The 23,486-nt window shown below is 41.6% G+C and overlaps 1 protein-coding gene across 4 annotated transcripts in view; it reads left to right on the top strand.

The window, feature by feature from the left end:
- Positions 1 to 23,486, top strand: part of NRXN3 (neurexin 3) — a 1,560,869-nt gene that overhangs the window by 1,348,097 nt on the left and 189,286 nt on the right. For 2 of the 4 annotated variants that reach the window (XM_054971959.1, XM_054971961.1), the window contains 3 exons: positions 1,023 to 1,109; positions 13,572 to 13,879; positions 21,994 to 21,996. In XM_054971959.1, the coding sequence (XP_054827934.1) occupies positions 1,023 to 1,109; positions 13,572 to 13,879; positions 21,994 to 21,996 (398 nt within the window). The remainder of the gene's footprint in view (positions 1 to 1,022; positions 1,110 to 13,571; positions 13,880 to 21,993; positions 21,997 to 23,486) is intronic. The other 2 variants (XM_054971960.1, XM_054971958.1) reach the window with 2 other exon arrangements.

Raw genomic sequence — 23,486 nt, 5'->3', positions numbered from 1 at the left:
TAACACTATAGTGCAGGGGTGGCCAAACTTGCTTAATCTAAGAGCTACATAGAATAAAAGTCAGATGTTTGAGAGCGGCAAGACATGATGCTTTGAACTGACTTCAGATGAAGAGGTGGTTTTGGGGAATGTCCTGAAAGTGACATCACAGGAAGAGGCGGAGTTTGGTCAGTATGCTGTAAGTGACATCATTGGAAGGGGTGGAGCTTGGGAAGAGACATCACCTGACCTTTGACTTGGAAGTGACATCACAAAAGTGGTGTCACATCCTTGCTAGGCTTCACCCCGAAAGTCCCCAGGTATTTTCTGAGTTAGACCTGGCAACCTCAATATTTTTATTGAAAATATGAAAAAGATGGAAAGAAAGAAGGAAGGAAGGAAAGAAGGGGGAAAGGAAAAGGGAGGGAAAGACATGGAAAAAGAAAGAAAGAAAGAAAGAAAGAAGGGAAGGGAAGGGAAGGGAAGGGAAGGGAAATAAACTAACCTAAAATGTATCACCACAGCAATACTCAGAGACTTCGGGGAGCCACACAATATGTCTAGAAGAGCCACACGTGGCTCCCAAGCTGCAGTTTGGCCACCTCTGCTATAGTGCATTGAAAATAAAAAGGCAACACTGGTAAAAGCGCCATGGACATTTTGAACCATGCACTCTAGTGAATCAGCAGTACACAGAACACTTGAAAATGGAAGAAAAGGGCTCAACCCAGCATTGCAAATAGGACACAAGCTGCTTTGTCTCAAAAGTTGGGAGTGGGGGTGGGGAACCTATAAGCAATCAACAGTCTACATAGGCTGTGTGAAAATTTAGTCTCAAGATTCTAATCCTCTGTTTTTCCAGAATTCCAGGCAATGAATAACTAACTATTCTCCACCACATTAAAAGAAGACTAAATATCTTCATGGTTATATGTATTTAAATACCTTCATAAACAAACACAAGAAGCACATCTAGGATGTTTTTTTTTAACTATTTCATTGACTTTTCAGATTGTTTTTAAGCTGTTTTTTAAACTTTAAAGGCAACACTGATACTGCGTTCCAATTGGTAAAACCGAAAATCCCCTTCAAATATAACCGGCCCGTAGAGGAATGGCTGCAGGAAAAAGGTAACAGTTGTTAAAACTTTCATTTTAAATCCATTTGATTCTAAATCCTCATTTTTAAAGCCTGCAAATAAATGTTTCTTAAATTCTAATCGCCTGCTGCATAAATGCTCTTTTAATTTCATTATAATTTGTGTCAACTTCCACCTGCCGTATGTTAATAAATCATGCTATAATACATTGCTATTAAAATGACGTTAAAGGGACAATTTTTAGGCTTGTTATCCAAAAGTATCAAAAGTTGCAAAAATTAAGATGCCACTTTAAACAAAACACCAAAAATATGTATTATAGCAATTTAACCACCATATGAGCTTTAAAAAAATAAACATCTGTGGCTATAGAGTTAAAGTGGTCTTAAAATTCATATGATGATTCTATTCAGATATTTTTCTTTTAAAAATATTACTGCTTTGGCACCCTAACCATTTTAGTGTAGCAAATCTCTTCTCACACCCATAAAACAGGGGAAATATAATTTTTAACTATCTTTCATTATAAAAGGCAAGCCATATTGTCAATGACTCAGTTTTTATCCTGGTGCTCCTGCACAGGAGCACCAGGCGAGCTGGCCCGTCCCTCTGGAAGGCACCGCCAGCACAGGAAGACCAGGCGAGCCAGCCCGTGCATCCGGAGGGTGCCACTGTGGGGAGCCTAGGCAAGCCGGCTCATCCCTCTGGAGGATGCCGCTGTGGTGAGAAGGCCAGCATTCCTGCGCACTGTTTCCTGGGCCTGTTTTTTTAAAAAATAGGCTCTGTTGCTATTTGTATATAAATGGCAATGCAAGAAGGAGAAAGTGATGGGTTAAATGTGGCTCTTTTCCAAGCTTCTCAGTCACCCTATTCCAGGAATCCTGTTCCATTTGGAAAACCTCATCCTGCATGCAGTTCCCTGTGGAATCTTACTGCATGTGTTAATGAAGGCATCCCCATTCATATTATCAGAGCGGACCTGCAGATACATTTCTGCAACAAAGCCTGTGCATGAAGAAAATGTAGAGTAATGATGTGGTTTGCCTGGCCAGTCTGTCTTTCTGGACTGGCTAGCCACATTTTTGCATATGCTCTTTAAAATGCAAATGTGAACATGAAGGGAACCTCCACATCCAGAGGCAATAAACCTCTGAATACCAGTGTCAGGAGGCGACATCAGAGGAAGGCTTCAGCCTCCATGACCCGTTGTTGCCCTCCACAGTAACAGGTTGGTCAGCAGGGCTCTTTTCATGTGCTTATTCCACATCAAAGAACAATTTGTGCATTTTTATGCACCGACCTTTTTATATGGGTATATCTTGACTGAACCCATTAGGCAAAAAGACTTTACAGTTACACTAGAAGAAACCCCACTGATTTTCAGGAGTTATACATAGCCCTCAGCAAGCAGTGCAAATAAGTATGTGGGTAAGTTCCACTGGTTTAAATAAGACTTCAGCATGTCCTTAATGGGAAGTTAGGGTTTCTTTATCTTACTTTAGCAGCATGTCTCAAGTAAGACAACTTATACTTGGCTATATTCTAAAAGAAATCAGGTGTCTCTATTTTCCACTGAAAACAACTGGCCCTTGACTCCTATTGATTTCAGCGGTCAGGAGGATACAAAGAGCTCTGTTGATGTGGGTGGGTGCTTCTCTACACACACCAGTTTTTTCTACCTCATCAACCTGCACTGAAGATTTTTTCTGAGTTCCCTGACTTGAGAACTGTTCAGGAACAGCAAAATAATTTACAGAAACACCACAGAACATACAGGGCCCCATGGATCATGGCCAACTGGATTTTGACTTGCTTAATATCTTTTCTGGAGTGCAACCACTGCATTTAAAGATTTCCTTTCAAATATTGTGTATTGCGATGGCTACCACGCCACCCAACTTGACTCTCTTTAAAAATCCTCACCTGGATATTGTAAGTGTAATTTAAAAGAAAAAGGAAGTATAACAGTTCAAATTGTGAAACTTAGAAAATATGAATAAAACTTTAAAAATCCATTCTGTCTGAAAGGCCAGTCTCGTATTATCAGAGTTGTTTCTCAATTAGCAGTTTTCATAAATGCTTTCAAACGGGGAAAATGTAGCAAGTATAAACCATCTTGTTTACTTCTCCATTGCTGATCTGAACCTATTTATAGTTGCAGCCAGACTAAAAACTGCAAGGGTCTAGAAGGACTTGGATAATTGCAAGACAAATATGCTAAAATGCACTATTTGTTGTTAACTCTCTAATTGGTTTTTGTGAGAGATAAGAGGCAATAGATTCTGTTAGGATAGTAATATTCATGAGACAATTTTCAGAGGTATAGATGAGGTGGTCTCATCTGTGTGTGGGAGTTTGAGGCATGTGAAGAAATGTACATAAACAAATCAAGAAGAAATTTGAGGGGAATGTGGTCTTATTGAATTCAGATGTAATGGACAAAAATGGAGTTTGTTCACGATGAGAATGAACCTGACCTCCTCCTGTCAGATATAGAGCCAAATGGAAGACTTCCTAGTTTAGGAAGGCCTTGATATAATAGTTTGTTATTGCATCTGAATTTGGATCTGGAAAAAGATTGAGGTTTGGAACAAATCAAGGTTCCAAGTCTCAGTTTAATTCTAACTTAGAGCCTTAGTCTGTGCTCAAGAAACAAGCACCTGCTTGTCATAGCATCCAAATTATGATAACGTAGCAGACTGGGGTTACTCAGGAGAGGATAAATAGGGGAGCATATGACCCTGAGAATGGCCCTGGGCTTATTCTTTTTGTGAGCAAACCCTGTTCAGTTCATGCCAATAGACTACATATTTCACTTTGCTATGCCTAGCATGTTCCAGTGCCACCGACCCAGTTCCGGCCTTTCCTAAAAGGGGCTTTCACTTCTTTTCTCTTCTATCCACTGCCACCACTTGGACTCTGCAGGCATTGCCCTGGGGAAGAGCCAAGCCGCCCCACTCCCCTGTGCAGGCTTGCTACTCTGAGGCCTTTTCTAGTTCCCAGTCTTCTACTACCCAGAACCTAGTTACCACAGGGACTGCATGTGGCACTTGTCTGTTAGCCAACTGCTAACAGACCACAACCTTCCTATGGTGCCCATTTTAAATACTGTGGTTGAACAGTGGAAGTCTATGTGGTAAAGAAAACAGCTAGAAGAATTTTAAAAGGCATTTATGTATAAAAGTGAAAAGTTCACATTCATAGTTTTAAGCACAGCAACAGATCTGAGCAAAGACTCTCACAAGAAATGTGTAAAAACACAATTCCTGTCTCTCGCTTTGTACATGCCTTAGTTAGATCTTCTCCTAAGGCAGGATTTATAACTTAGAAGTTCCACCTTATTGGGAAATTCACATATCTTTGCAGCCCTGTTTTAAGCCTCCAACCTCCACATGGCCAATGGCTGCCATCTGCAAAGTGCCAGGTGTATGAGCTCCTTCAGCCAAAGAGACCCTCCTTTCAGCTCCAGGAGATTTTATCTTCCTTTTCCTACCCACTGGGCAGACCAAAGGGCAGATCAGAGAGGCTCCTCTCCTTAAGACTCCTCTCTGGCATTTTAGTCCTCCAAATCTCTGTCCCCTCTCTATTTTTAAAAGAGAATGGCCACCCCTTTTGTCTTCTGCCTGGTAGGGAACCTGCATGACTAAAGTCCCAGGCTGGGTGCAGCTTAGAAAGCATTTGGCTTCCCCTCCCCCTCCTATATATTCTCAGCTAGGAAACACTTCTTAAACTAGGGGTGTAAAAATTTTGATACCTATAAATAAAAAGCATTTCTCTACAGACCCTGCTGTACATCCTGATTTTTTTAAACAACAATCAGCTAAAGCTGGCTGAGTCTTAGGAATCTGGACAGAGTTTGTAAATATTAAACATTAAACCTTTTAAAGACTAAAAACTAGATAACTTTGTTTTGCTAATGTCAATTGATAAAGTCCCTTTAACACTAAAGACAATGACAGCCTTGCTTTTGTTCAAACTGATGCATGTCTGACCAGTGCTGTGATGCCTCTCACGTGCCTGAGAAACCCATCTTTGTTGTGTACAATTTTATTTTTCACTTTGAGTTTGGTCTGTTATTCCATTGCTTCCTCCAATCCTGAAATGAGCATGCCAAAGAATTTTCAAAAATATGTTTACCACTTTGGAATTCTGAAATGTTTTTTTTGCCGTTGTGTGGATGATGACTACGATAACATTGAGATGATGCTTTGTTAAGAGACAATTGCAGAAAAGCAATGGGGTCTAGAGAAATCAACAATTTCTGAGATCTCAAACATTTCTCAGAGGCAAGGGATGAACTGGGGGATACCGATATACCTTGTTAGCTTAAAAGGCAAACTAATGTAAGCATGCTGTACTGTTTAGCCATATCATGCAATGAGATAGACTCTAGAGTCTTCTATGATCATAAGATTATTGTTATTAAAATTGTATTTTTGATTACATGGTTAATATGCGAAACAGCGGGGCGTGTGTGTGTGTGTGTGGAAATGCCCACTTACGTACCAGCACATCATTTATTCACTCATCTACACTTGCTTGTCCATCCAGCCATTCATTCATTTCCTAATGCATTGAGAAAGTCTTATGTCAGAAGACCTTGTAAAGATGATGAGGAACGGGTAGATAGCTATCAAAATGGAACATGATAAATTGATGGATGTCTAGATGGATGGATCCATCAAATAGGCAGCAGCACAGAGAGTAGCTGTCAGCCAGATATAATGGCGGTACAATGGAATCATTTACAATTAACACAACGGGTGCAATCCAAAGGAAGTTATGTGTCCTTCAATCCCAGTGCAATCAGTGGCACTTAAGTGCATAATTAAGTGCTTAAGTGCCTTTGATTTCAAAGGGACATAAGTGTGTGGGGAGGGGAATTAAAAGTACTTTTGCAAAGGATGTCACAGAGACACGCAGAGATAATAGCAATATGTATCAAATTAATTTACAACTGGAATGAGATTACAAAGCCCATAGCAAACCCAATTAGCCCATGAATGCTGCAATCCTGTGCATGCTCACCAGGATGTATGTCCCATTAAACACAGCATCTTTTATTTCTAAGTAAACACGACTGCATTGTGTGAACTTTTTTTTAAAGGTTCATTTATATGAATATAACACAAGGGACTAAGCCTAATCCTCCCATGTTGCTTGCAACTGCATCATAGCTAGAAAACAGAAGTGAAATGAAAATATGCTTGGAGGTATGAGTATTTAGGAACAACACGATATATGTGGTATGCATGTGTTTGTGTGTGTAAATGTGGATGTTTATACACATGCAGCCCACTACCATTCTCTCTGCTATTCAGTGTGTTTATATGGGTCAACATATGCCTCCGTTGTAATGAAAAGCATACAGGAAACTAGGAGACGGAAGTCACTAGCTGTGCCAGAATATGCAAAGCAATGTCTACAGGTGCACTCCTAAGTAGAGTTCCCCCCTTTGAAGTCCAATTAACTGATAAAGGGATAACTCTGCTTAGGACTGCTAGGCTACAGGTTGGCTCACCTCTGTGCCTTTACATTTCTGTCCAAAGCAGACATGCACAGGCATGCCATCCCATAATATTGTTAAGAAAAATTCTCTTAAATCCTCTTTACCCAGTTTCTCTCTGAAATCCAACAACCTGTTTCCCTTCCTCCTCATTTTAGGAATTTGAAATCTGTTTCTAATAAATTCTGTTTAGATCAAAGAGAAATTTGAAGAGAGGAAGGAAAAGAAGGGAGGTTGTGCAAAATTTCAGAATTTCACTCTGCAGATATTCAGGGGCAAGCAGTGTCTTCCCAAATCTTCCTATCTTCCTGCTACAGCATCATCCTGTAGCATAAAACATAAAACAACTGGAGGGGCTGAAATTTAAAAAGGTGCATTGATTTCTCTTAAAAAGAGAAATCCAAGAGACATGAAAGAGAAACACCCCTTTTAGAAGAGAAAAAAGTGTATAAGAAGAATCATTGGCTAGATATAAAAAAGTGAATTTTGGAAAAAGGAATTCCCCTTTCCCTAACAACACAGCTCTCCAGCTTTCTCTTTCTCTGTAAAGTGTGAAGGTACCCCAGATCGGGATAGAAGCTCTGCCTGTGCTGCCAATGTCTCCTGTCATGTGAGAGCTCAAGTAGCTGTGAGGTTACCTGACAGGTAGTGGGTTTCCAGCCAGGGGTTCCTCAGCATCCCTCATGGCACCATCAAGCACTTGCTTGATGAGCTTAACTCATCATGCAAGTGCCCTATTTTGGCACTATTGATAGCATGTTCTTACTATTGCTCCATTGTGTTTCTTCCTCATTCTAAAAGAACTGGACAGATGGTAAAATAATGCTGATTGTGTAGGCAGGTGTGGAAAGGTTGACAAGAGAACAAGGTGGACCTTACATCAGTCACTAGGACTGCCCTTTCTAGGAGACATCAAACCATCCACTATTGCAGTCTGTCAGCCACTACTGCTAGTATTCCTCATTTGGCAGTTTTCAAAAGAAAGCTGCTTATCTGCTGAATAAAAGCTGGTAGGCTTAAGTCCAAAATCCAGTTAAGCATTATGAACCAGATTAGTGCATTCAGTAGTGTGGTCTTGTATGTTTAGATGTGCAGTTATTTCAGATCTCCCCCCGACATCTTTTCAATAGGAAAAGCCAAGGTATACATGTAGCCAAATTAAAACTTCTAAGAAAAAGAAAAAAAAAAGAAAAAAATAAACTTAGAAGCAAAACCTAAGCATGAGCATATGAAATTTGCTTCTTTTCTGAGCCATGTCAACACCCCACAACTCCATTAAGGAGGGAGGTGTAAGCCACACAGTTTGAATTTATGTAATCATTATGATTAGTGCTTAATCACCTTAATGGGGTCTTTGAAAGAGAGGGTAACTCTGCAGAGATGAGGTTTACTTTGGGAGAATAAAATTTGCAAACAGGAGACAAGAGAAGTGATAGAGGTCTGACGTGACTCTTCAGCTATGCATGTTTCCTCTTTGCATTGTCCTTTCTTTTTGCCCATTGTTTTCCACTTCATCATTCAACTAGAGAGATGCCTCTTGCAAGAGTTGTAATTTCTCAGGAGTGCTCCCCAGAGACAAGCAATTGTCCTTTTAGCAAATACACACTTTTAGTGTCAATGCTGTTACCAAGTATAGCTGTGCAGTGTGTGTTGCATGCCTTGTCTTCCACTCCTGAACTAGAAGAACACATTCCTCAAGATGAAAACACAGTGTACTTCACACATTTTCTGGAACTGGGTCAACGTTTTGGGTTAGGTGGATCCAGTCTATTGAAACAATGCATCTTTACCCTTCTAAGGAAAGAAAAAGAGCATATTGTTTTTAAACAATCCTCTCATTCCTCACAGACTGGTACCCTAACAGTGTAATCTCAAAAAGAGTTACTACACCTTCCTATGCCCACTGACTTTGATAGATTTAAAAGGGTGTAACTTTGATTAGGGTTTCAATGTAATAGACTCCTCAAAAGTTACAAGTCACAGAAGGGCAAACACATGAATTGGTGAGTAGAATTGTGCCTGTAGTCCTCTTCCTTGTCCTTACATGCATTCAGTGGGGAGGGGGGTGGGAAATGTATGCAGATCTTGTACGTGTGATTGAGGGTCAAAATAGATGTGTGGTTTTTTAAGGAGCTGGGTCTGGGTTCCTCAGACCCAACTTGGGTTTCCCACAGCCACACAACAGCAGTGAGGAATGGCTGTTGAAAGACAGAGAAGAGCCCAAATGGCTTCAGAATGTCACTACTGAGGAAAGAAGAGCTCCTGCCTCCCACCCACTCCCAGCTGTTTCTCTCTGTCAAAATATCATGGGGGGGGGGAAGGGTATTTCCCTGTTTTTACTGCTCCACATGCACAGAATGTTCCACGTGGGACAGAGACTCTCCCCCCCCCCACCCTCAGCTCACTATTTTGGAAAGCAGCTTAAGGAGAGAGCCAGGAGCCCTTCTTTCCACCACAGTGCCTTTCTGAGGCCATTTGGCTGGGTTTTTTTAGCAGTCATTCCCCACAGCTGCTGTGTAGCTGGGAGGAGCCCAAGTTAGGTCTGGGGAACCCTGACCGAACTCTTTGAAAACTGCATGTCAAGTTTGACCCTGAGACGCTGCGTTTCCCAAAGGTTCCCAGTCTTGAAAACAAAGGACTTCACAGATGTGTAGGCTCTTCTTCAGAAGTTATATAGCACACAAGTAGAAGTGGCTTGCAGAGCTGAAGGGTATAATCTCTTTATTGCCTGTATAACTTCACATTCCTCATGCTGTAATTTGTGCACTGTCCTAAAGGTTTCCTGACAACGTATGGATCCTGTCCATCCTATAAGCATCACAGGATAGTGTCTTGCCTTCATTCTGTTCTATAAATAGCTCCAAGGAAGACAGAAGCCTATAATACTACATGGAACTTATCAACTCTGCTGTTGCTTCCAGTGTGCATGAAGGATGCCCTTGGTATATCCAGCATGGGCTCAAATCATCACATAGTATACTGAAGAAGGAGAAAGTTTGGAAAGGTCTAAGAAAATTATATAGGCTAGTTCCCAAGTATCCAGTAATGACATTATGAGTGGGACAGTAGTAAAACTGGCTTGTTTCCTTCAACTGTTTTTTGGCTACATGCTGGTTTTAGTTTGAAAACCAGAAGAATAGAAGGCAAAGAGCTTTGGGACATAGTGTAAGAAAATTTATGGATCCTGCCATTTGTGAGGCCAACCTTCTGTTCAGTTTGGTCAGTATCTGCACTCACAGTCATTGGAGATGGGGGATGAACTGAAATGAGGTGACCGACTGTCCTTGAGCTTATGGGATTTGGCTTAATTTTATCAGAAATTTGCAGATAGGGTTAGGGGTGTGCACGGGGAAAAATGATTTGTAATACCCTAAAGCCGAAGCAGCAAGCTGCTTCAGCTTCGGGTATTTAAATTGCTTCGGTATGCTCCGTAAAGATTCAGAGCAAGGAAGAAGACCAGTTGGGTGGTGGGGAAGTCCAGAGCAGGCGCCTCTGCGGCCTGCGCTGCCTCCTCCTCCACCTCCACAGACAGCTGGGCAGCGGGGAAGGCTGGAGCAGGCACCTCCATGGCCCACACTGCCTCCTCTACTGCCGCAGTGGCCAGCTGGGTGGCGGGGAAGGCTGGAGCTAGCGCCTCCACTGCCCACACTACCTCCTCCATCACCACTGGGAAGGCATAGTGAAGTGGGGTGGTGAGAGGGAGTTCTTTAAACTTCAACTAGACCACGAGGGGGCATTCCTCTACGGACCAGTTGAAGCCTGGGAAAGGCCCCAAAGCTTCCCGAAGTGACCTGAATCGCCTCAGGAACCTTTGGTTTGGGGTTTTTGAATTGGGGCCAGAATGCTAGCCCCAATTTGGAATTCCCAAATCTTTATAAATTGGGTCCGATTCAGGCATTTTTCCTGAATTGGATACCTGAAGTGCACACCCTTAGATAGGGTGGTTAGAGCTTCTCTGATTCAACTATTAAGCAGCAGTCTTCTTTATATGGATTCTGTGGCAACTCTAGGAAAAGCTCAAGGAGTTTTTTCTTTTTCTTTATGGGAAGAAGACATTTCACCTCTAGTTTAAGCAGTCCTTGATAATTCAATAACTATCCCTGATGTCCTTTCCCTCAGCTGATATCACTCCCTGACAATAATTTGGGAAGGAATACAGAGCCTCCCTTTTGAAGGAGTAAATGGAATAAGAAGATATCCTGCTCAGGAAGTTTGTGAATAGAATTATCTGGTGAGGTGTAATGAAAACCCGTAATAGCTTTCCATGTGATAACTACCACTATCATCATCATCATCATAATAACATTCGATTTATATACCACCCTTCAGGATGAGTTAACACCCACTCATAGTGGTTTGCAAAGTATGTTGTTATTATTATCCCCACAACAAAACACCCTGTAAGGTGGGTGGGGCTGAAAAGCTGGAAGCTGTGACTGACCCAAGGTCACCCAGCTGGCTTCAAGTAGAGGAGTGAGGAATCAATCCCGGTTCTCCAGATTAGAGTCCCACGCTCTTAACCACTACACCAAACCTTCATTACATGAAAGAAATTGCTAAGACAGATCCATGCTAATATAATCATAGCTGTGATCTAAAAACGACTCATAAAAGACATTAAGATTACCATCAGAGCAGTTATTCTTTAAAAAAATTAATCCTGCAAAAAGTGGTATTATCGTATAGATAACTGCCGTGTTATCATCAGTAAAATTCCATACTCTGATCTACTCTGTGAGGAAGGAAAAGGGCAGTGTGAGAGGAATGAGGGGGAAAGCAGAGGAGATATTAAAAGGCAGATAGGGAAGAATATTATGATCCTTTCATTTTTTTTATTTGCTATTTTGACATCTGTGCACTTATCCATCTCAGTCAATTCCAGACACGTTTAATGAAATGGTGGTAGTCGGGAGAATGAGGGGGTTGTATACCCCACCCTCTCAACTGTAGGCATTTGACATACACATCTACTTTGCTTGGCTAGCTAGGGTCCTCCTTGAGGAATAGGAACTCCTTTCAGATACATTTCTTCTCTTGTCCCCATTCTCTTCCCCATGATCCATCCTGTCACCATTAGATGATGCAACACCGCATCACCACTTGACTTCGAGACCCGCCACGACGACAAAAATTGGTGAGCTCCCCCTCCTATTCTGATCTACTTTAACCACTGACTATGTTGGGAATGGACAGTGGGCTTTAGGCTCTGCCCTGCACATGATGGCATTTGTTTTATGTCACAGTGGACTTTAGAAAGGAAGTGGTGAGTGTGCAGTGGATAAGGGTGGGGAGGGAGGGCCATAGCTGCGCAAATGTGGGGGGAATTGGATGGATTGAACCACTGTTCTAGTTCATGTTCTGAAATGTGGTTAGGGTGCTCCTTTGCTTAGCAGCATTTGATAAATTCCTAAGACCTCCTTCTGTCAAGTGTATGAAACCTGCCTAGGGTGAGCTCACATCCAAGGTTTTTCATGTGTAAATTGCAGCTGTCATTTTAACTACCTAAATGTGTGAAAATGCTATTATGGATCATATTTCCTCGTCACCTCTGCAGTTGCCTTTGAGTTATTGGAATGGAACAAGAAGGAAGAGCAAGTGTCTGTTATGGGTCTGCATTGTCCCTTAAACTAATTGTGTGAACTCACCCTTGATTTTATGTGGGAGGAAAAGAAAAAGAATTGGCAATTATTTTGGGGGGTCCATTCTGACTACAGATGCAATCTCCCTGCTTTCATTTGGCAGAAAAACGGATTTGGAGGAAGCAGACTTCTGAGCTCTCAAGGAACTCAAATTACCTGTGTCACTCTTTACTTCCTGTGCATCAGAGGCAGGGGTCAGCAAATAGTGATCCTAGATCAAATTTGGCTTCCGGGGTACACCATCTGCCTTCTCATGTGGGTGGAAATGTGTGTGGAGGGAAGTGGTGGCTATGGACCATGGGGCTTCCTGGCAATCTGCTTTGGGAGTTGCTGTGGTTCTGGCTCTCCGTCCTCCAAGCAGGCCTCAAGTAAAAACAAGGAGCTGACCGTGGCTTCGTTGAGGTAGGTCTCATAGGGATCTCACTGAACTAGTAAACCTGTGTCTGAGCTTTACTGCTTTAGATTGCAGGTGGCATTCACATGATTAAATCCTCCACTGTACAAAAAAACCTTTACTTAGACTGTCAGGGAACCCCTTCTCCCTGATACCAAGTTTTCTGGGTATATAGAGGATTGTGTAGATGTGTAAGTCCCCACCTGCAATCTGAAGTAATTAATCTTGGGTCCAGGTTTGTCATCCCATCATAAGGTTATTTGTAAGCATGTATGTAATATTGAAAAAAAAATCTTCTACAGTAAGTATAATCCAAATATTGTACATTTAAAAAATAAGAATACAATTTTTTTCCAAACTATATTTTGTCCTCCCCATCATTAGCTGCTGCAGCTGTTACAAGTTTCAAGGAACCATATACATATTCATCTCTTAGCTCCTATATGCCTCTCTTCATCTGTTGCTGATTCATAGGACAGGACTGGTTCTCAGTTCTGTTCATTTAAGGATCCAGGTTTTCTACATTCTGGTGTGAAGTGGTATGGGGCCAAACATGGCTTAAACCCGGGGAGGTTTTGATGATCTGTCTTAGAGTAAACACTCCCCGGTTTCAAAAAATGAGGTGTAAAGATTTGGCTCTTAAGATTGTGGTGAAGCCAAGGCTTGGAATAAAAGAGCTCCTGGATGCACTTATGCTTATGGAAAAAGGAGTGGAGATCCAGATCCATTATTTTATTGTTCAGGCTTATCATTATTTGTAACACATCAATACAACCCTTTATTGCACTGCATTTCTACCATTCAACCACCACAATTGCCATTGCCATCATCTTCAAGAACTTGTTCCACTCTTCAGTCCATTTCAGCCAGGATCAGCAAAGAAGGTTTTGGGTTTTTTTTAAAGGAAAAAATATTCCAGGCAATAATAATGTTCACCCCCCCCCCTTCACTTAGGACGACAGTTAACGATCTTCAACACCCAGGCGAAAATAGCCATTGGAGGAAAAGACAGAGGGCGTCTCTTCCAAGGCCAGCTCTCCGGTCTCTATTACAATGGCTTGAAAGTGTTGAACATGGCAGCAGAGAACAACCCCAACATCAAGATCAACGGAAGTGTACGGCTTGTTGGAGAAGTACCATCCATCGTGGGAACGGCACCCACAACTTCCATGCCCCCAGAGATGTCAACAACAGTAATGGAAACGACTACTACTATGGCCACCACCACGACTCGAAAAAATCGTTCCACTCCCACCATTCAGGTGAGTCATTTGGTTTGTACACAACTGCTTTTTTGGTTTGTTTTCTTGAATATGTTTTTCAGGCCTAGTTCTTTCCTAATTCATAAACAAGAGCACAGAGTTTGTCCCCTCAGATTTGGTAGCATTTGAATTGTTACTGTGTCTGCACTGAGGTCAAGTTCTTTTGTCATATTGCTGAAACCTTACTTTAAGTTAGTAAATGTTTGTAGACATATGAAGAACAGAATATGAACACTGAGCAGGCAGAAAATTCGAAAGAGAACCCTTGAAACGGCACAATGAAATCTGAAAGGGGAGTAAATAGTCCAGAATTCAGAAGAAAACCTGGAGTGGTATGGGGCCAAACGTGACAAAAATTGCCTGTCCAAAAAAGGCTCCAAAATAAATAATGCAGATTATTTACTATTTTGGGTATCTCTATGTTGTCAAATTTATTGATTGCTGAACTCTTGAATGTATAATTCAATGTGAGTTATCCATCCCAGCTTTTGATTAAACATTAGGAGAGGAAATTAACAGTGTGTGGCATCCAAAATCCAAGGGTCATTCCATCAGAGGCATTTGGAAGCTTATTGACACGTTTTTATTTGATGACATCTTCATAAAGCCTTTTAAGGTCTGCAGAATCTCTCACTATGTCTTTTCAATGCTTACAGATGGAAACAAATCTATGGATCACATGTAATTGCTTTGTTCTTGTCTTGGTACAAATGGTTCTTTTGTAAAGTAATTACAGATTGCCTGATCTGTTTTCATGGTCTGCTCTGCACTGAGCAGAAAAAGACAGGCCAATAGGTATTGTTCAGCCGGCTTCAAATCTAGGTCTTGTAAAGCTTGATGGCTTCTTATTTGGGTTTGTGTAAAAAAGCACAGATTCTTGTGGTCTTGTTGTTGGCAATGTGGTTTATTGTTTTTAATTAGGCTGCCTTACTACAACTGTGCATTTCCAAGCTAAACCACGGGTAGTTTTCCCATTTATCCCCCCCCCTCTAAGCATGGCTTTCCATAGTGCCCCAGAACAATGAGCCTAGAGAGTAGAGATGGGCACAAACTAGGAAAAAAATGAACCATATGGTTTGTGGTTCGTCATGTTTCACGAACCACGAACTTTCACGAACCTGCCCCGGTTCGCGAAACAGTTAATTTGGTTCATGAAAATGTCACTTCTGGGCCAGCAAATCACCACTTCTGGGTCAGCAGAAGGTCTGCAGAAAGCCCATCCCTCATTGCCTAGGAAACTGATTGATTGGCGCCAAGCTGGCTGCAGTGACGAACTGAAAAATAAACTGAACGAACTGCCCTAAAGTTCATGTTGGTTCGTCAGAAATGGGCTCTGATTATCTGCTGGTTCACAAACTATGAACTAGCCTGGTTCATAACGAACTTTGGTTCGTATTTTGGTTCATGCCCATCTCTACTAGAGAGTCATGTTGGTTGCAAAATAATGTCTGACACCTCAACAATATAGGTATGTGTCAAGGCATTGGCTTGAATCCCATGAAGACTTTCTGTGGATGGGAGGAAGGGTTATTATTACCAGTTTTCTGGGAATCCCTTTTACTGCCACGAGAGGGAGAAGGTGAGGAAAATCCATTATATTGATGGAATTCCCTTGCAGAGGAAATGACCCTTGGGTTCCAAGCCATAATTAGCTCTTTTTTGAAAATTAGCTACTCTTTGAAAACATGTCCCTCAAGCTGTCAAAAATGTTTACCACCAGCAGTATCAGCCTTTTCACCTGCCATAGCTTTAGCTCTTTTGTATTCTGAAATATCAAGTGGCCATGAATCAGTTAGAATTATTAAAATTTTAACTTTGGATTATGGTGTACAGACTTGTATTACTGGTCATTCGAAGATTCACTTTGCCCATCTAGATATTTCTCAGAATGTTTCCTACCTAATATACGTTGCAGCTTGCAAAGCCTACTGGAGCCATTGTATTCTTGAAACAGCATTCAGATGATTTAATAAAGTGTAGAGTGGCCTCTAAAAACATGGTTAAAGCAATGATTTTCTGGATTCACCCACACAACAACAAATGGCTTCATCTTGGCTGATATTAAAGCAATAACTCTTGACACTTCACTCTTCCCACTGAAAGGAAGATAAAAGTCAATATGCACCTCCGTTACAACTCACTGTTTCTCAAGAGCAGGTCAGTTTATTGCTGTCACAATGGAAGATGATTCCTCTTCCTCTCAGTCACTTGATGGTTTTGTTTGGTCCCCTCCATCTGCTTAAGTTGTATTACATGGAGCAGTGGGTGGATAGCGTTAAGGATGGATTAAGCTGTCCATTTACAATAATTGCAGATGCCGCGCTTGCTTTCCTATGTGAAAAGAAAACTCAACCCATTTTGCACATTTCAGTGCTTGTTCCAATGGTGGTAGACATGCATAGAGATGTCATATTATTGAGATGAAAAATAGCTCATTGTATTACAGGAAATGATTAGAAAAGGTGCTTTCTGCTATATGCTTTGAAAGAAGGTGGAGGCACCACTTACAGTTGCAGAAAATGTGATGTCTATTAATGTAATAGAATAATACTTTGTTAATATTTTTAAATGCTTAATGAAAATCATGCTAGCCATACCCTAATGACAACTGATAGTTCAGGGAAATGTTTATTTGTTCTAGGTGGCATAGGCAGTCATAGCTACGTTGTTCTTGGAGGGTAGAGGCTAGGTAACATGGCACGTTGTATTAGCTGTAAGACTGCTTATATATGGATTACTAGTACTACCCAAGCCTTTACCTTGTAAAATCTACATTGTATAAGGCACGGATCAGTTGTAAAGACTGTTGATGTAATATAATTACATTATAACAGTTGTAACAGTCTGTAAGCCTGCTGGTGACTGCGTTGCTGAGCAGGTGTTTGAAATGCTAACAGGTTTGTGATTAGGACACAGTTTAGGTTAAATGGATAAAACCACTTCTAGCATCCTTTGCCCCAAGGAACTTCAGCTGCAGTTTAGCTAACTGCCCTATTCTGAACTCTGCAGAGTTCTGGGTAACTGGAAATCCTGTAGACACTTATGCTGATAGAAATTGGGATAGTTAAAAATATCTCCTTTGCCTACTTGGGATTTCTCATTTGTGACACATCATTTAATGAAGCACTTCTATATCTGACCGACAAACCTAGCAGCTTGCTATCCCTGAGCAAAAGTGCTGCTTTGACCTCCTCACACATGCGTGTGCTTTTGTATTCAAGCTCTGCCCTGTTTGGAAAGGACATGTGTTGTATTAAATTACTCTCAGAGACCTCAGGCCCTGGCACACCAGATTCTCTTGTATTAACAATATCCTCTTTGGGAATTCCACTTTGCCTCACTGCTGTGGATAAAACACAGAGACATATGGCTATCAGGTACTTAAATGCTTCTGCTTTTAGCTGCAGAATGTCCTGGCATGCCAGCTGCTAGATGGGGACTCTCTCATATCCAATACAGAGGTATGTCTATCTGGCATGTTCTTTATTGAAGAGCAGCTACTGTAGTCAAGGTCAGGAACCTTTCCAAACTCGCCTTCTAAATGGTCTCTTTTTACTTTAACAGACTGGACTTTATTATTTTCAGTTAAAAATCCTCCCCTTAAGATGTCAAAACATACTTTGAAGAGGAATATGGGGGTGAATTTCTCAGGTTTGAGGGAAGGGGGAAAGTTCAGTTGATATTTATCAACTAGTAAATTTATTCTAGTAGAGGCGAACTACATACTATTCAGGAAAGTATGCTTGGCAAGTTTTGTTTGGTCAAAAGATCCAAGTCCAAATGCAAAATCCATTCTGATTTAGAACATTCCTGAGCAATATTCAACAAAGTGGTGGAATAATAAAATGCAGTGAATGGATAAAACAAAGAATCAAATGTTGGTTGCAACTTGACAGCACATACATACATATTTGATGATTGTCAACACCTGTAACAAAGTGGGAGTATTTTCCCAACAATTATCCCAGAATAAAACAGTCTTTGGTGGATGCATCTATAGTAAGTGATGCTATATCTTGAGTTACTTCTTTGCAGAAGTAACGTAACATCTCTTCAGTAAGAATCTGAAAATTAAACAGATTCATTTTTAAAATGGAATATTCAGCTGTGAATGATACAATAAGCAGATGGTTAATAAATTGTCCTGTAACGTGATTACAGAAAACACTGTGTATTGGAATAGATGGAATGACTTGGGTTCAGGTTCCAGCTTAACCATGTTTACTGGCTGACCTTCATCCAGACACTCTTGGCCTCAGCTACCTAATTGGGAGACTTAAAGGACTGGGATTTCCTCAAGTTCCTTGATAAAAATATAACAAATGAATAAAAAGGGCTGGAAAAAGGTGATACGCTCTCTTCATGAAAGTCAATCAGCTCTCCTTATTGACCAAGTTAAAAGGGCCTCTTGCCTTTTACCACAACACCACAAAGTTGCCCTTGCTTAGCCTAAGGGTCATAGACTCGTGATTAACACTTTCGCAGAAGGTACTGCCCTGGGAATGCTTCCTTTCCAGACACGTGATGGAACAAGGCAAAGAAGATTTGTCAGACTAATTAGCTTCTAACTGTCATCCAGAGAGAAATACTCTTCTTTCCTCTTACACTTGCAGAGGTACTTTCTCTTCCTCTCTTAGAAAATAAGTTTGGGGGAAGGCAATTGGCCTCTAATTTGCTCATTGTTTGTTATGAGTCTCCAGTGACATTTTCATCCATTGACTGCACAGCACTAATGAAAAATTAAAGAAGTTGATAGGCCCAGCTTTAAAGTCTTCACAGCACCATTCTTCCCCCAGAAAATAATCTCTTCCCCTCCCATCTTTTTAAAAGAATTTCCTTTCAACTTTTATGTGCACTTTAAAAATACTGGCACTCCAATCATAGACTGCATGAATGTAACATCATGGTTTATGATGTTTTATTAGCTCAGTTGCATTGTTCTCTCTAATTATTGATTGGTTTCATTTATATCCTATCTTTCTTCCATTTTAGTACTCAGAGTAGCTTACATAGGAGGACTAAGCGTTGGCCAGATCTAGACCTGCTTAGTGTCAATAAGGCAGTTGCATTATATTCAGAACAAGAAATAAAATCTATGTAGTAACTTTTATTAGGGCCAACCACAATGATGCAAAACACCGTGAAAGCCTTTGGGTACATCAGATTTCTTCATCACGCTAGATGTTCCAAAAAAAATCACAGAGGGAGGAAAAAAGCAGTTTTTTCAGGTCAAGATTTTGAGACTCTGTCTTGTCAGCCATTGGTGTTAGATGCTCACAGGCTCATAGTAAAACAGTGCAATCCTAAATGAAGTCTCTCTAGTCCAAGCCTGCTGAAATCAATAGACTTAGACTGGAGTAACTCAGTTTAGGATTGCACTGTAAGTCTGGAGTTGTAAGATTACAGCTTTTGCATTCTGGGAAGAAGCTGCGAACAATGAAGGGTCATCTCGTTAAAAAAAATAAGAGTCCAGGAAGGACTCTAGTATGTATCACAGCCTGGGACTTACTTGGTTGGGGCAACAATAAAAATGATTAAATGTCTTCTGGGAGGGGGTGAGCTAATGGGAATAGGCTGAACAGAGGTGCTGAATGCACTGTTTGGCCCTGATCTTCTGTGCCCCCTGTCTCTGCTATTGCCAGCTGGCATCCTTTTGTAATAGCAGAGACTTTCTCTCTTCCCAGCACCACTGCATGATGAGTAGAGCCTAAGGCCTCTACCCACTATGGTAAGCACAGGGTGAGATGCATAAAGAGTTATAGTAGTTTGATAAATGCAGAAAAACTTTCTCATTGTGGCTGAGGTTGTATCACAGTGCTTAACAGAGGCCATGCAGGTTATGTTCTATAAATCTTGAGGGGCATTTGGAACATCTTGAGGCAGATGGCATTCAGGATTTTAGGCAGACCTTCTCCCCATTTACAATGGCTTCTGACAGCAAGCTCACCTTGCCTTGACAATAAAATCCCAGGGCCTATGTTTCTACCCCAGGTCTTTAAAAGACAGAGCAAACAGAAATCACATCTAATATCGAAGAGTTGGCTGATGGCTATCATAGTCTCATTGAATGTCTGTATAAATAAATTTGTCTTTTTTGTAGTGCTGATTTAATGTCCAACATTTTTACTTGTGGCTTGGAGGGGGGTGATAAAGTAGCGTCCTTGGCAGGTAGCAGTGGATTCAAAGTTTTAGCATAATGATTACACATGTACCGCCTCCAACCGGTAGATGGTGCTATTTTATTTTTTTATAAATTATAATTCTATATGTTACCATATTTCTCTTCTGAGAGGGATCTGGAAGTTCAGCCATGTTCTAATGCATCTGATTTTGAGGTCACTGAGGTGCTATTTGACCCAGTAGGAAAAGATACAAAACAGGTGCCTGTCTTTTTCTCTCCGGTGGGATAAAAAGCAGTTGGGGGCTATTTCAGGAACAGAGTAGATGGAGAAAGAGTCCTGTGCAGGAGATTGGTGCCATAGCACTGCCTAATGTCACAGCTCCTGTCCAAATCGTTTTGAAGCTTTAAGTACACATTGAGAGATCCAGTCACACACAAACAATGTAGTATGTAATTTGATGTGTAACTGAAAAAGTTAATCACATTGAAAAGCCACTGATTTCAGCTAGAGAAAGGTAAGCCTATATTGAATATGTAAAGTAACTCAGGTTACAATCCGAAGCACACTTTCTAGTAGGGGTGTGTACCCTCTACCCTCAAAAAATCTAGGAAATCCAGTTCCGGACTTCAGGAATCCCCCCCCCCCCAAATCCAGGATCCTTGGAATCTGGGAAAGATTATCTGATTCTGTTTGTCAAGATTAGAGAATCCTGGATTTATGTGGCCATTATTCCCTGTGGGGAAAATTATCTGGGTAGGCTGGGGAGCATTTTTCAAGCAAACTCCATCATATTTGCATATTCCTGACTGTCTGCTAAAGACCTCTCAAGTTTTAGGAAGATTGGACCCAGGGGAAACATTTCCAAGCAGGCTTTCAGGCAGAAACACACAGGAGCAAGGCAACCACTAGCCAGAGGCACACTCTCAAATGCAAGAGGAAGCTCAACAGAAGCAAAGGAATGGAATCCTCCTCCAAACAAAAGAGAAGCAAGGGTACCAACTAGGGGTGTGTGCTTCGGGTTTCTGATTCAGGAAAAATTCCTAAATTGGACCCAATCTGTAAAGATTCAGGGTCCCGAATTGGGGCCAGCATGCTGGCCCCAATTCAGAAACCCCGAATCAAAGCTTCCTGAAGCAATTCAGATCACTTCGGGAAGCTTCAGGGCCTTTTAAAGGGGCTCCTTCCAACCACCACCCCACTTACTTGAGCCTTCCTGGGCCGCCGCCGGTGGTGGCAGTGGTGCGGACAATGCAGGAGCCGGGTCCATGCCTTCCTGCTGCCCAGCTGGCCACTGCGGAAGCTTCGGTGGCAGTGCAGATGATGGAGGAATGGCTCCATGTCTTCCTGCCGCCCAGGTGGGTGGTGTGGTGGCGGCAGCAGCAGAACATCTTCCAGCCACTCAGCTGGGCTTCACTCCCGAGGTAAGTGGAGTGGGGGGGGGCTGGGACAAATCTTCCCCCTCACTTTGATATGCTCCGAATCTTTATGGAGCATACTGAGGCGATTTAAAGATCTGAATCCCAAAGCAGCTTGCTGCTTCAGGGTTTGGGTTATTCCAGAACAGTTTCTCACTTCGAGTAAACCCAAAGCGGGAAACCTGAATTTTCCCCTGGTGCACACCCCTAGTGCCAACATCACACTAGAAAATAATGTCAAAATAGATTATTCCACCCAAACAAAACTGAAGTAAAGAACACTGTTGCACTGTCCGTGACACTGAGAGATCTCTGTCTTTTGGTGCTACACCTCTGAAGATGCCAGCCACAGCTGCTGGTGAAATGTCAGGAACTACAATGCCAAGACCATGGCAATACAGCCCGGAAAACCCACAACAACCATCGTTCTCCGGCCGTGAAAGCCTTCGACAATACAACACTGTTGCAACTTAGCCCAGTTGCACCAGCGTCATTCACAGAAGCCAGGCAGACAAGGAGAGCTCCTGCCCACTCCCTCCCCCTTCCTTGCCTTTTCTCCTCCCTCCCTCCTTCCTAGCCTGTCTTGGAAAAAATGTGGGAGATTCCAGGAAAACTGCCAGCCAAGAGGCTGAAGATGCATCTCCCAGATTTACCCAGCTTAACTGCGATTTTATTTGGGAGTCTTGAGCTGGGGTTCAGATTGGATCTGGGATTCTCTAATTTGATCGAGAAAGTTGAATTTAGTCTGATTGAAGAAAAACTAACTTTGGCTTTTTACTGGTTCCCAGACCTGGTTTGCACACCTTTAATTTTAGGGAGTAAGTGCCATTGAGATAACTAGGATTTACTTTTGAGTAAACATGCTTAGAATTATAGTGCACCCGTGCAACTGGTGCCAATAGGTAATTCTGTAGTTAATAGCCTTATGGTGTCACCGTTGGTGGAGGCTCTAGCCACTAATTGATTAAAATATTAGAGCCTGCAAGGGTATACATACCAACAGAAATTATGAAAGGTTAGTTAGAAGTAACTGTACATAGGATAGTGCTGATAGAGTCTGGAAATTGCAAACAAGATTCAAGAGGCAAATCTGAATGATACAGTGAGAAATACACAATAAGAAATATGTATATAGAAGAAGACAAAGGCCATTTCCACACACCCTTATAGGGACAGCCCACTCATGAAACGCTGGAGACATCTCCATTTGCAAAACAGTTGTGGGTTGTTTGTTTTTTCGGTGCCTTTTCTGGGACCATGGGAAGTGTGTGCCCAGAAAAGGCACCGAAAAAATGGAAGCCAAACATGCCACAACTGTTTTGCAAATGGAGATGTCTGGATTCCTCGGGAAAAGCCAACAGCATTCCGTGAGTGGGCCATCCCTATAAGGGCAGGTGGAAATGACCAAAGTCTATACTGAAGCTACATGTAATCTAGAATTTCATTCTTAAATATTTCTCTCATCACTGTTTTTGTTTTTTACTTTCCATATTATGCAGGGCCCAATCTTGCTGAGGACTGTGGTGCATGGGGATGAACAGGGTCCTGTACTCATCCACCCCTCAACATTTTTAAGAGCCAAAATGGCCATGCCCTTGTTTAGCTTTTGAAAAAGGAGTGTGAGGGAAACAAGAGGATCAGTAGAATCAGACCCTGCAGCATTTTGAAAAGTTCAAAAAAAACCTTCTAAAATAGCATCCCCGTTATGGACTCAAGGACTCAGTATCATCAAGATTGGCCCTTAAACTAAAGTTCCATTTTTTTCCAGTGATGCTTGCTCCTAACAATTGTGCACAGGATATACTATTAGTTGATTCCTGCTGTTGCTTGTCATTCTTTGCTATTTTTCCACTGTGTTCTTGCTTTCTGCAGCTGTTTGCTTTGTTATTTTAACTATGGATGTCACAAATTTTGCAACAAAACTGTTCAGCAACCGAACATTCCATGTTTTATAGTCACAATCAGTCCATGATGAGAACATAAATATGTTCAGTTAGCATCAAATAGTGTGAATAGCTGCCAAACAGGTTTGTTCAGCATCTGACTTACAGTTGATCAGAGGATCTGCTG

This window comes from Eublepharis macularius, chromosome 2, assembly GCF_028583425.1.
Source record: "Eublepharis macularius isolate TG4126 chromosome 2, MPM_Emac_v1.0, whole genome shotgun sequence".
Classification (NCBI taxonomy): domain Eukaryota; kingdom Metazoa; phylum Chordata; class Lepidosauria; order Squamata; family Eublepharidae; genus Eublepharis; species Eublepharis macularius.
Note: the sequence above shows the minus strand (reverse complement) of the source record. Positions and strands in the feature narration are given on the sequence as shown.